The 12424-nt window shown below is 42.8% G+C and overlaps 2 protein-coding genes across 3 annotated transcripts in view; one reads left to right on the plus strand and one right to left on the minus strand.

Moving 5' to 3' along the window:
• LOC118299107 (mannosyl-oligosaccharide 1,2-alpha-mannosidase IA) overlaps positions 1–12424 on the minus strand; it is a 186196-nt gene that overhangs the window by 125447 nt on the left and 48325 nt on the right. The gene's annotated exons all lie outside the window — the stretch shown is intronic.
• LOC118299115 (LINE-1 reverse transcriptase homolog) lies at positions 1093–6141 on the plus strand. The gene is made up of 2 exons (XM_035622570.2): positions 1093–1139; positions 1382–6141. Exon 2 carries the CDS (start codon positions 4189–4191, stop codon positions 5158–5160), a length of 972 nt encoding a protein of 323 aa, XP_035478463.2. The 5' UTR covers positions 1093–1139; positions 1382–4188; the 3' UTR covers positions 5161–6141.

A 12424-nucleotide genomic window follows, 5' to 3' on the forward strand; every position in this document is an offset into this window, starting at 1 on the left:
CTGAGAAATGAAGCCTATGCGGAAGTGCTTTAAACTGCAGTTCACTAGATGCCCGCTTGAGGCTGGCTGCAGAAAGGAGCAAATCCCCATAGAGCCCCATGTTAAAATGCCCAACTTTACAGTATAATTAAACATGTTTACAGCCTGGTTCAAAAAATGGTTTTGGTCCCAATGGCTAATCCCCCCCCTTCGTGACAACTCTGGGGGGGGGGGTGAATTTTTTAATAACTCCCCAATTTTTATTATATTAAGGTTTGACATTCTGCATAATTAGGGCCGTGGCCACTTGATTGACAGGTTACACTGCTGTTTGCTCGTCACTCGGTGGCAGCTAGCCGCTGGCAGCTAGCCGCTGGCAGCGTTAGCTATAACCAGAGCTAATCCCCGGTCACTGAACGGGACTTCTCGACCGCCGTGTCGGAGGCTTGCGGAGAACATTTCCAGCTACTACCGGATGAATAATCCGCCTGCTCTGCGGTCAGTCGTCCCAACAGAGAAGTCCAGGAAGCTTGCGCTCCTGTTGTTTCGGTAAGTTAAATGATGGTGTTGTTCTGTGTTTGCAGTCATTAGCGGGTGTCTGCGCTCGTTAGCTTAGCGCGCTAAAGCGCTTCTCAGCCAGCTAGCCTGGGGTTAGCCTCGAGCGAGACTCCGGCTCTGCTGACGAGGCTAGCGGGACCAACACGACATGACACCGACATGAGCCGGTTAACAGGCGTCTGCGTGTGGATGGTAAATATGGCCCACCATGTTAAATACAAGCAATGACATTAATGCAACTGTCAAGGTACATTAAGGTGTTTGTAATGTAGTGTTCATGTCACATATCAGCATTGTTTCAGAAGATACCATTAACGTAGAGGATGCGCTGTGTTCTGTGTTGTAAATGAGAGTTTTTTTATTGCGCCTGTACGGTAACTTAAAATGAAACAGAAGAACACAAGAAGTTTGATTCATATGTTTTACTAAAACCGACACGATAGAGAATTAGGATGCAGAAACAGACTTGTTGTGATCGCCTGTGACGAGGTTTGTCTGTGTAGTTTTCCTACAGATGATCCAGACAGAGTGGACCAGTGGAAGCTCAACATGAGGCAGAACTGAACTGACTCACTTCAGCACTGACCCCAGGTCCACATATGGTTTGTAAATAACTTAATGGTCATATTTTTCCCAAGTGAAACATGAGAACAATGGTGCCCGTAAGCTTTGATGACAATTAAATATTCTATAGATACTGTACTGTACATTCACTGTGTTGGTAGAACTCTGTTAAATCTAAAACTACATTCAAATACAGTTGAATATCTACAGAACACAAGCACACAAACCTCTTTATTTACAAACGTATGTTACTATTTTTTATTTGTGTCTTTGTTATTAGGGAAGGACCTGCCTGAAGGACTCCACTGTGCTGACTGTGTTCCGTCTCCAAGAGCACAGAAGAAAAATTTATCACTCAGTTCTTATCATTACATGTACTGTTACACAGCTTTTAAAATATATTTAAATCACAAAAACCTGTTATTGCTTAAGGTTTTATCTGTAGTGTATGAGTTATTTGTCAATTATTTGTCAGATTTGAGACTTCTGGCTTAGCGATCAATGGAGTAAGAAGTGACTTTGGGAGCTCCTGCAACATTCACTAACTTTTTTACTTTTGTCACATTTTTAGACCATCTCTTGGTGTGAGTTTTTTTTTCCTTTTCTTCCCAACGCATAACTTTCGACGTATTACCTTCCAAAATGCCTCCTAAGCCGAAACCCGGGAGCAATTTACCTCCACAACGGCCTGCCGCGAATACTGCATCCCCGCCACATAGTGGCCATGCAGGCCCCGACAGAGGCACCACCCCCCCGGCAGATATTGCTAGCTCCGGTTTTAAGGACGAGGTGCTCCGCTCCCTGCGCAGCGAGATGGCTGCTATTTTCAAGACTGAGCTTCATACAGCTCTGAGCGAGAAGTTATCTTCTATCACGACGGAGCTTCAGGCGGTGAAGTCGGAGTTATATCTAAGTATAACCAAGATCCAGTCGCTCTAAAGTGCACCGTAGGCGAAATGGAAACTTCCCTCTCCACTTGTACTGACGACGTTGCCGAACTCCAGACTAAAGTGGACCTTTTGTCAGCCGAACTCGCAAGGTTGGATAATAAATGTGAGGATCTTGAGGCAAGATCCCGGCGTAATAATATAAGGATCCTGGGTATTCCGTCTCTGCTCCGCTCAAGGAGGCATTCAAACTTGACAAAGAGCCTCTCCTGGACCGCTCTCATCGTAGTCTTCAACCGAAGCCGAGACCCGGTGACCGCCCTTGCCCTATAATCGCTCGTCTGCACTATCATGAGGACTGTGTAGACATCCTGCGGCGCACCAGAGCCCAACTGCGGATCAAGATTGGTGACATGGCTTTTTCTGTCTTCCCCAACCACACAGCGAAAACCGCCCGGGCTCGAGCTGCTTTTAACGACGTTCGTCGCCAGCTCGGCGAGATACCAGGGATTAGTTTTGGACTGTTTTACCCGGCGCGCCTCCGTATTACGCACAAAGGTGCCGAGAGGGAGTTCCCATTGCCAGAAAATGCCAGGGCGTTCATCACAACACTGACCAAGTAAGAGGAGTGTCAAAAGAGTAATAATGCTGATGTTGCAACCTACCTCTTGATGGTCACTCGCTAATTATCTGATTTTCACACCAAGTTATATGACGTTAAAGTGGACTTGTTTATCTGTGCCTTAATGTTTATCATTGATAAGTTTGCAGGAGCCCAAGCTTAACTAGTTCTGTTAGGTCAAAGCTGTAACTATGTTTCTTACTGATTCGACTCTCTGTGAGTCAGCACTGGGTTCTCCATCGTTTGGGGATGGGGTCGTTGTAAGTGCTTTGGGGTGGGAGGGAGGGAGTGAGGGCGGACGTTGTTTGCTTTTTTGGCTGTTGTGTCCACCTTGTGTTTACTTTAATTTTCTGTCATGCCCTTTTTTTTCTTCTTTTTTTATTTTACTCCTTCTTTAATTTTTTATTTTTTTGCTGGGTGTGGGGCTCATTGTCTTTCTATATCTTAGCATCTAACAAATGACTGCTGATACTAGTAATTCGTGAATCCCACACTTTGGATCCTCCGTGAGGTTTGTGAGCTGGAATATTAAAGGTATGGGGAACCCTATTAAGAGTTTGAAAGTATTTGCTCATTTGAGACGACTAACACCTGATTTAGTGTTTCTACAGGAGACTCACATGCGCACTAAGGACCAGGTCATACTAAAATGCCCCTGGGTTTCTGAGGTATATCATTCAAATTTAAACTCTAAAGCCAGAGGGGTTGCCATTTTAATTGGTAATAAAATTCAATTCTCAGCTTCCAAAATTATTTCTGATATGAACGGCAGATATTTAATCATTTCAAGTAGACTTTCTCATGTTCCCATTTTACTGGTAAATATCTACGGCCCCAATTTCGAGGACCCACACTTTATGAATAAACTATTTGAGCGCCTCCCTTCGTTGAACAACTCCCTACTTGTATTTGGTGGCGACATGAACTATGTAATTGACCCCAAACTTGAACGCTCTAGTCCCCGTTCCCTGACCCCATCGTTAATGTCAAGGGCAATTTCTGATTTTATGTCAAAAATGGTTGCATTGATCCTTCGTTATTCTTTAACCCCCATTTAAAAGAATACTCCTTCTTCTCACCAGTGCGTCAGTCCTTTTCTCGGATAGATTATTATTTCATTGATGCCAAACTGATTTCCAAAGTGAAAGCTGCTAAATATCATCCTATTGTTATTTCTGACCATGCCCCTCTCTCTCTGGATATTCAGTTCTCCCCTCAACCATAGGTACTGAATTTGATTTCATCACAACCACTGATGCGGAGTGTCTGCTTTTGCGCTCACGCTCTGCATACTACGAACATGGGGATAAGGCAGGTCGACTCCTGGCTCACCAGCTACGCCGCAAGGGAGCCTCACGTGTAATTGCTCAGATGAAAGATTTGTCTGGCAAGTTGCATACGGTCCCTACTTACATTAACTCGTTTTTTTACTCTTTCTATTCTTCTTTATATGAGTCAGAGTCACCATCCGACCCCACCGAAACTAATTAATAAGACAGTCTCAATTTCCCTGTAATAAATTCAGATGTTGCCAAAGAACTCGACTCACCATTAACTTTAGAGGAAATCACTTGCGCTATGAAAAGCATGCAAAATAATAAAGCTCCTGGCCCTGACGGATACCCAGTTGAATTTTTTCAAAGATTTCAGCATAAACTGGCCCCTCTGTTGCATTCTGTTTACATTGAATCTTTACAGAATGGCTCTCTCCCTCCTACTTTCAGGCAAGCCTCAATAAGTCTGCTTCTAAAGAAAGACAAAGACCCTAAGCTCTGCAGCTCATACAGACCTCTCTCGTTAATAAATGTGGATGCTAAGATTCTTGCTAAGGCTCTGGACCATCTCTCCACTATTGTTTCAGAGGAACAAACTGTATTCATAAAAGGATGCCAGCTGTTCTATAATGTACGCATCCTCTTAAATATTATTTATTCTAAAAGCACCACAACAGTACCTGAACTCGTGATCTCTGTTGACGCCGAAAAAGTTTTCGACAGGGTCGAATGGGACTTGCTTGCTGTGTTGAACAAATTTGGTATGGGTACCCTATTCAATTCATGGATACGCCTGCTTTATACAGCCCCACAAGCCAGCATCACCACCAGTGGCATTCAATCCAGCTTTTTTACTTTGTCTCATGGCACTCGGCAGGGATGTCCCTTGTCCCCTTTATTATTTGCCCTAGCAATAGAACCCCTCTCAATCTATCTTAGGTCCTCTCCCATTTTCACCGGGATATCAAGGTCGGACATGGTATTTAAGCTTTCTCCTTACGCGGATGACCTATTACTGTATGTCTCGGACCCAGATCGCTCTATACCAGCCATCCTATCCTATCTTAAGACATTTGGTTCATTAACAGGGTATAAAGTGAATATTTCTAAGACTGAATGCTATCCTATTAATGCTTCTGCACTACAACTTAATCAGGCTAATATTCCTTTTAAGTTGTGCCCATCTGGCTTCAAGTATCTGGGGATCAATGTAACAAGAACATTAAAGTCTCTTTTCTGCCAACTTCTCCCCCCTTCTGTCCAAAATCAAATCTAAGATGGAGAAGTTTACCTTTGTCTTTGATTGGAAGAATTAATAGTGAAAATTAACATTCTGCCAAAATTTCAGTTTTTGTTTCGCTGTCTCCCCCTATTTTCGCACTCACCGACTCCACCTTCTCGTGTATGGCAAGGTAAAGGCCTGACATTTTTTAAAGACCTGTATAGAAATGGTATTTTCCGTAGCTTTACAGACCTGTCATGTGTACATCACCTCCCTCCCCCTCATTTATTTCGCTATTTTCAAATCAGACACTGTGTCAAATCGCTATTTCCAACCATCACCTCCATACCAGCGATTCAGTTGTGGGAGGAGTTTCTCTGTTTCAACCGCTTTCAAAAATCTCTAATTTCTAAAACATATAACAAACTCCTGTCCTATGACAGTTCACCAACCATCAAGGCCAAGTCAGCCTGGGAACGGGAACTGGGGCTGAACTTGCCCTTTGTTATCTCGCTTTTGGCAAAACTACTTTGATACAATGTCAAAAATGCTTTGGATGACAGTAAGTGTCTCTCCCCATATTGCTATATTTGGGATTCCTGAAAATCACAACCGATATACTTCCAAGCACTTAGACGTTTTAGCCTTCACCTCTTTACTGGCAAGACGGCATCTTCTCCTTAAATGGAAGTCCACTAAAGCTCCCTCCAGCTTTCAATGGCTCAGTGATGTCATGTCTTTCCTCAAGTTAGAGAAGATTAAATATTCAGTCCAAGGTAACAGACAAGTTTTACAACAAGTGGCGATCCTTCTTAACATTCTTCAATTCTCTTTGTTCTCTGTCTCCTGACTGATAGGCCCCAACCCACCAGCCACCTTTTCTGTTTTTTTAATTATTATTATTATAAGTATTATTATTTTATTTTTTTATTATGATGATTATTATAATTTGGTTATTCCTTCCTGTAATATATAAAAGAAAGAAAAGTCAGAAATTATGGCATTTGTATTGACTCACTGTCAAGTTGTCATTTCTTTGTATCCACTGTGCCATATTTTGAATAAAAAAATATTGAAAGAAAAAAAAAAGTCAGATTTGAATGTGAAATCTCACATATTCAGTCTGTATTAAAGACAAAAATAGTTATGATACAAACATAATTTATTAGCAAGAACCAGAAGTTATAGATTAACTCTTAGTGAAGGTAGAAAACACTAAAAGGTGGACAATATTAAAATTATAGAACACATTTAATATACGGACTTGGCCTGTGCAAGCAGTAACAGCTGAGCTCAGAATGTGCCCAGAGGTGCAGAGTCCATGTGGTGGCAGGAGAAGGGGATACAGTGTGGGACTGTAGGGGAGGAGAAGAGCAGAGGTAATAAGTGTTGTAGCTATAGTTGGTATCTTTTATCAACATTAATGAACATAAAATAAACTTAACATTGTCCATGAAAGTCAGGGACATGTTTAGGCTTAACAAAGTGTGTCCTGAAGGCCAAATTCAATAGCAGTGACACTGCCAACTGTAGCAGTTACAGGTCCCCTTCACGAGGTGCTGGAGGTGAGTCTGCTGCAGGTCGTCTTCATGTGGACCAGCCTGATGCTACTGATCTCCCTCAGGTTGGTGTCACCACAGTGGATGATGAGGACGTCAGCTGCTGCGCTTCCTCACGGAGTGGAAACAGAGTGGAAGAAGACTTTTCCACCACAGTCCACCAGCCAAACGCAGCACGCCAAGGTCTGCAGCTCTCTGGACACCTCGACGGACAAACCCATCACCACGTCCACATTGTGACTGTAGGATTAAATTAATAAATGAGTGTGATAAATGCTTCAGATAATGAAAAACCGGAGTGCACGTTACCGCAGTCAGTAGACCCGGTGCAGCCTCGGGGCCGCAGCGCTGGCCGGCTCACACTTAGTCTAGCTTATTAGCTTAGCTCCTTAGCCTCAGCTAACTGGGAAGCTTCGACGTAGGTGATGACATTTCAGCGACTGGTCTGCATTCGGCCCACCTCTATGTCCATATTTGGATTAGCCGGGTAAGGGAGGAGTCGATCCCTGCCAACATGGCGTCGGCTGAGCCGCTGCGGAACCGCCCACTTTGGGCTTCAAAACCGGCCGGCAGAAACCAATGGGTGAAGTCACGGAAGCTACGTCCATGTTTATATACAGTAAGGTCTTTACTTGCAGCTGAGGTCAAAAATGTTATACTACCTGGAGTCTTCCTCCTTGCTGACAAAACAATCGGCTCTTTTTGAAACAGAGACCCCTGGAAAATTTGGTCCGCACCTTTCTCCCCGATCAGCTGTGTGGCATCCACACCTTCTCATGGGGGGGAAAAAGATGAGCTCCATGACTGTGCGCCACCGTTTCCTCTCGACTCTCTATGACACAGGCCGGGACCACAGTGTCAGTGACAAAAAAGGTGTAGCGTGTTGGGAAGCATGCAGTAATTGGGTGTCACAGCTGGATCCCTCCCCTCCTGAGACAGTCAAGGTGACATCAGGAGAGTTTGTTGCTTTATCAAGTGAGAGTGTGAACAGGCACATACTTCACTGTGCCCTTAGGGTATTCATCCCTATATCTATAGGTGGCATAGAGTAAATCATAAATCTTCCAATGGTGGACCTACTGTACTGTATATGGACGCATTCTGTGGATTTCAAGGACTCCTGCATGGAATGATGGATTGCTTTGAATTCTTTCACCAAAGGGTGTGAATGCCTGAGCCAGCTGCAAAAAGCTGCATGTCACATGACACACAAACAAGCACACACAAACACACACACAAACAAAGAAAAAAACAGAGAGCTCTATGAACATTATGAACATAAAAAAACATGTACCCACACCCATGAAATTCTTCATTGATCCATGGGTAAAACGAGGAGCTGGTATCTAAAAGAGGGGCAATACTTCGGTCACATGGATGTGGTTTGGGCTTGAAAAATCTGATGTGGACCAGAAAACCAAACTTTGCTAATTACACCACATGACTCAAATGCCACAAACCTCTTTCACCACCTACACAAAACAATCAGGTCAAACAGTACAGAGAGAGAGTCTGTGGATGTGGCACAAACGTCAGACTTTGCGAGAGGCTTTGGCCCATGACAAACCATGTAGCAAAAAATCATGAAGATGGAAGGAGCAGCTGCTGGTGCTACTCAGCATCTGAAAAGACATGACACCAATTTTTGCGGTCGAGGAAAGGTAGGAGTGAGAAATATGTTATCATTATGTAGATATGAAATGACCTCTTTCTGGATATGAGATGCTCATACACTCACACACACTCAGAACAACAGACGGCGCTGCGAGGAAACCGTCTGAACCATCATCATTTAGTTACGATAGTGTTACGTCACGGAGGATGAGGTCAGCGGTCTGCCTTTGCTTTTTATCACATCATCAATCTGGAGTCAGAGTCTGTTCATCAAAGAACTCTCCTTTTGTATAATAAACCTTTCAAGCCCAAAGCTCAAAGTCACGATAACACACAGGTCTGCTTCAATTGATGTGAGTGATTGATTTATAGAACCTGTGTTCAGTCTAGTTAAACGTAGATGACACATGAGTTTACACTGGTTCAAGTTCTCCAAAAATACCACCCACAAAAATCTACGTTTAACTAGACTGAACACAGGTTCTATAAATCAATCACTCACATCAATCGAAGCAGACCTGTGTGTTATCGTGACTTTGAGCTTCGGGCTTGAAAGGTTGATTATGTGTGCAAGAAAACACATTTCACACATATTGGTGTAATGAACCTTAAAATATTACAGTAAACGTGGACAGCCAAAAATCCATGGCTAATAAAAACCAGAGTACAAATCGATCAGAGCTGTGTGAACTTATTACAATTTGTCTGGTCTCCTAAGGTTTTGTAAGAACTCAAAAACCTTTACTTTATGCTGCAAACGCAACCAATTAAAAACTGTTCACTGTAATACTAAATCAAAATTGTTATTTCTGTGCTAAAACTCCCTGCATGGAGCAGGTTTATTAGAAAAAAGTTTGACAGGGGTACTGACAGTCTTAGGTGACACTGTTCACTGTAACAACCACGATTATAAGACATATATTGGAAGAGATGACCCAATGAGCTTGTGACAGCTACTTGTTTTCCTAATGGAACACTAATGGATGCCTCTAAGAGGTCCCACAGATAAACATAGCTTAATTGGATTTCAGTGTTAAAAAATGTTTACCTCCGACAAGGAGTCCCCAAACAACATCCTGTAGTGATGACAACTGCCGCACTTCCTCTGCTGAACAATAGAGTCTGACCCAGTTATCAATTGGCCGATATGACCCTTTCGCAGACGCATGGGTATCGGCATTGAAGTTAGCACCAATATGGAAACAATTTACAGAATAAGCAATACAATTATAATAAAATGTATGGTCAAATTGTAAAATATAAAGCCTCAATTACATTTATTTGTCATAAGGGCTCTTCTGAAAATACATTGTTACTACAAAAACAGTCCTGTCTGTGAGAGTTTGACTGTTGGACCGTGGTGTTTTTAAACCTCACAGCAACTGTTTGCATCTGACCATTTTTCACCCGTGGGACCCTTTATTCCCGCCATTAAATCTGGATAATCCCAGATGCTTAGCTCACTGCCATCGCCTCTCCTTTGGCCCTCCGAAATCTTCCCCTGCAAATTAATCAGTTCATAATCTCCACCCTACATCTGAGCACTCAATCGAGGCAGAGACCAGCTACCAGCGACGCAATCGGTGCGAGGCTGCCACCCTGATCCAGATGATGTTTGTTTGTTCAGACAACACAGATGCAAATGAATAAACGCAGGCATAACACCCCAAAGCTCACATATACTCCGTAATGCATTAGATATTAAAACTAGATAGTCATTCTGGATAACTGGGTCTGTCACATTATGACTTTTCAAGTGTATCACCAGTTACCCGACGGCTTTCATGAGGCAAAAACTGCAAAAACAAAAAAGACAAGAAAATTAAATATGGTGGGAACAGACTTGAGGGAAATATTAGTGATACAAACAGAAGAATTGAATCTGTGCATTAACTGCATAAAATATAACCTCTAAATAACCTGTCAACAAGAATAGTAATATAATCACTATCAGTCACTGCACAACTGACAAAGCAGCCACAAATCAGAGACCAAAAACACACATTAATACACACAATGTGCACACAGACTGACAGACAGACAGGAAGGCAGACAGGCAGCTGTTTGGCAGTGACCTATCAACTGCCACTATACGCCACTAAGTTTTGTGCCATTGCGTACTGCCCTTTAATTCAGCTATATCCCACACCCCACAAACAGCACCTGACAGACAGACAAAAAATTATTGACAGTCGTTTCAATTATTTATCATGCAACAGTGAAATGGGAAAAACAGAGCTTCAGGAAGAGATATGGGCTATGAGCAGTGGGGAGGGTCTACAGAAAGGGGGGAGGGCTTGATGATGATGGCGAGGATTGTACAGAGAGAAAAATAAAGTGTGATAGTAAGAGAAGGGCTTATAACCTCTCAGGCTTATCACAATGAAATGCGCGGATTATAACGTCAGAGAAGGAGGAGCGAGGCCGAAACGGAGGTAGGAACGCATCAAACAACAACACTGGGGTTGGTCAGTGGGATCGTGACGGTGCTGAGGGCGGCCTAGGGATTTGAAAAATGGACAGTTGTGAATTAGGGCAGTGTGGCATCCTCGTTTGCACACTCGCGCACGCACGCACGCACGCACGCACGCACTTACACACACAATCATGGAGATTCACACACCAGATGGGCCTTCAGGGATTAAAGGGAGGATATCCGTCCTCACTGAGCTCCACACAGACCAGGCAGATTTAACCCAAGAGCTCCTCTTCAACCCAGAGCCTCTGCTGGAGTCAGTTGGGTTTTTTTTCCCTTCTGCTTTCAGACTAGCTTCTCCAAACATATAATGCCTCAGTAAATTCCTCTCTGGAAATTCCTACGGCCAAGTTTAAACCACTTGAGTGTCACTGAGTCAATTTTGTTGTTTCAACCTCACCTCATCCTAGACCTAATCAAAAAAAAAAGAAACATGCAGTTTTTCCCATTTCTTCTCCACTTGCACCGCAGAAACAATTTAAGCTCAGCTCTCCAGCTGGAGACTACGTGGAATAATATATGTATTCCCCGAACCTCAGTGAGATCATATCTGTTAAATAACTGCCATCTACTGATGTCTCGACACTGGTGTTTGCAGGCTAAAAACCTTGCAGACTAACAGAGATAACGCTGATGGAAAGAGAAAGACAGAGAGAGAGAGACAAGTAAATCGCATTACCTGTTGAAGAGGCACCCAGAGGCAGCAATCACCACAACATTCAATGTGGAGAAACAGAGAGAGAGAAAAAAGTACACGTTAGCAATTTTATTCAGACTTCAAAATCAAGTGGCACTTGAATCCCAAAAAACCCTGCACACTTCCATTTCTACAGAAATGCATTGTTCAGGAGACCAGGAGATATCTAATGTATACGCATTTAAAACATCACAAGCAGCAAATCAGATTTGTTGATGGAGCATTAATTAGCATATTGATTATTCAGCTCGAGGTGGGTTTTTTGCGATCGGCTATTGGAGGAGAGTTATAGTGGTGTGAAATCATACAGACATGGATTAATACGGAAGCGCTATCTTGATTAAGCACGTCGATGTGAAATAAAACACACTTCCTCTAGCCTTGGCTCTTCCCTCTTTTTTCCTCTGTTTTTCCTCAAGGGAATTTTTCTTCCATTATTCTGCTTAATTATTCTGAATACAAGATTTATCAATTTTTTCCTTGTGGATCAGGGTTAACAGAAAATACACTTGATAAAGAATCAGTAACACGATTACAAAACATCTACGACACCGTTTTGCTTTCCCTGTTTTCCCTATCAGCTGCACAGAGACACACACACACTCTCTCTCTCTTCCTTTGCTTTTACTGTGTTCATTTGACCCGTATTACATTTGCTGGTGTTCATGGAGTATACAGTCCAGAAGGGTGTCAAGTAAATACAGCTGTTTGTAAAGTCAATACAGGCTCACACAAGAAGCATATAACCGAAGCACCCTGACAGGATGCATTTCAATGCGTTTCTCCGTTTCTCTGCTCTGAAACTGCTCCACTGATTCACACACAGTAAATGAACATGTTGCTGACTTGAAGCAGAAAGACATCAAATAGATTCCCTGCTGTTCTTCCAAAAAATGCAAGTGGGCGTAATCGGATGTAAGCATTAAGACATTAAGACGGGATGTATTAAAAACATACTGCATGATTGTGCAC

The sequence above is a fragment of the Scophthalmus maximus genome, chromosome 1 (assembly GCF_022379125.1).
Source record: "Scophthalmus maximus strain ysfricsl-2021 chromosome 1, ASM2237912v1, whole genome shotgun sequence".
NCBI classification, from domain to species: domain Eukaryota; kingdom Metazoa; phylum Chordata; class Actinopteri; order Pleuronectiformes; family Scophthalmidae; genus Scophthalmus; species Scophthalmus maximus.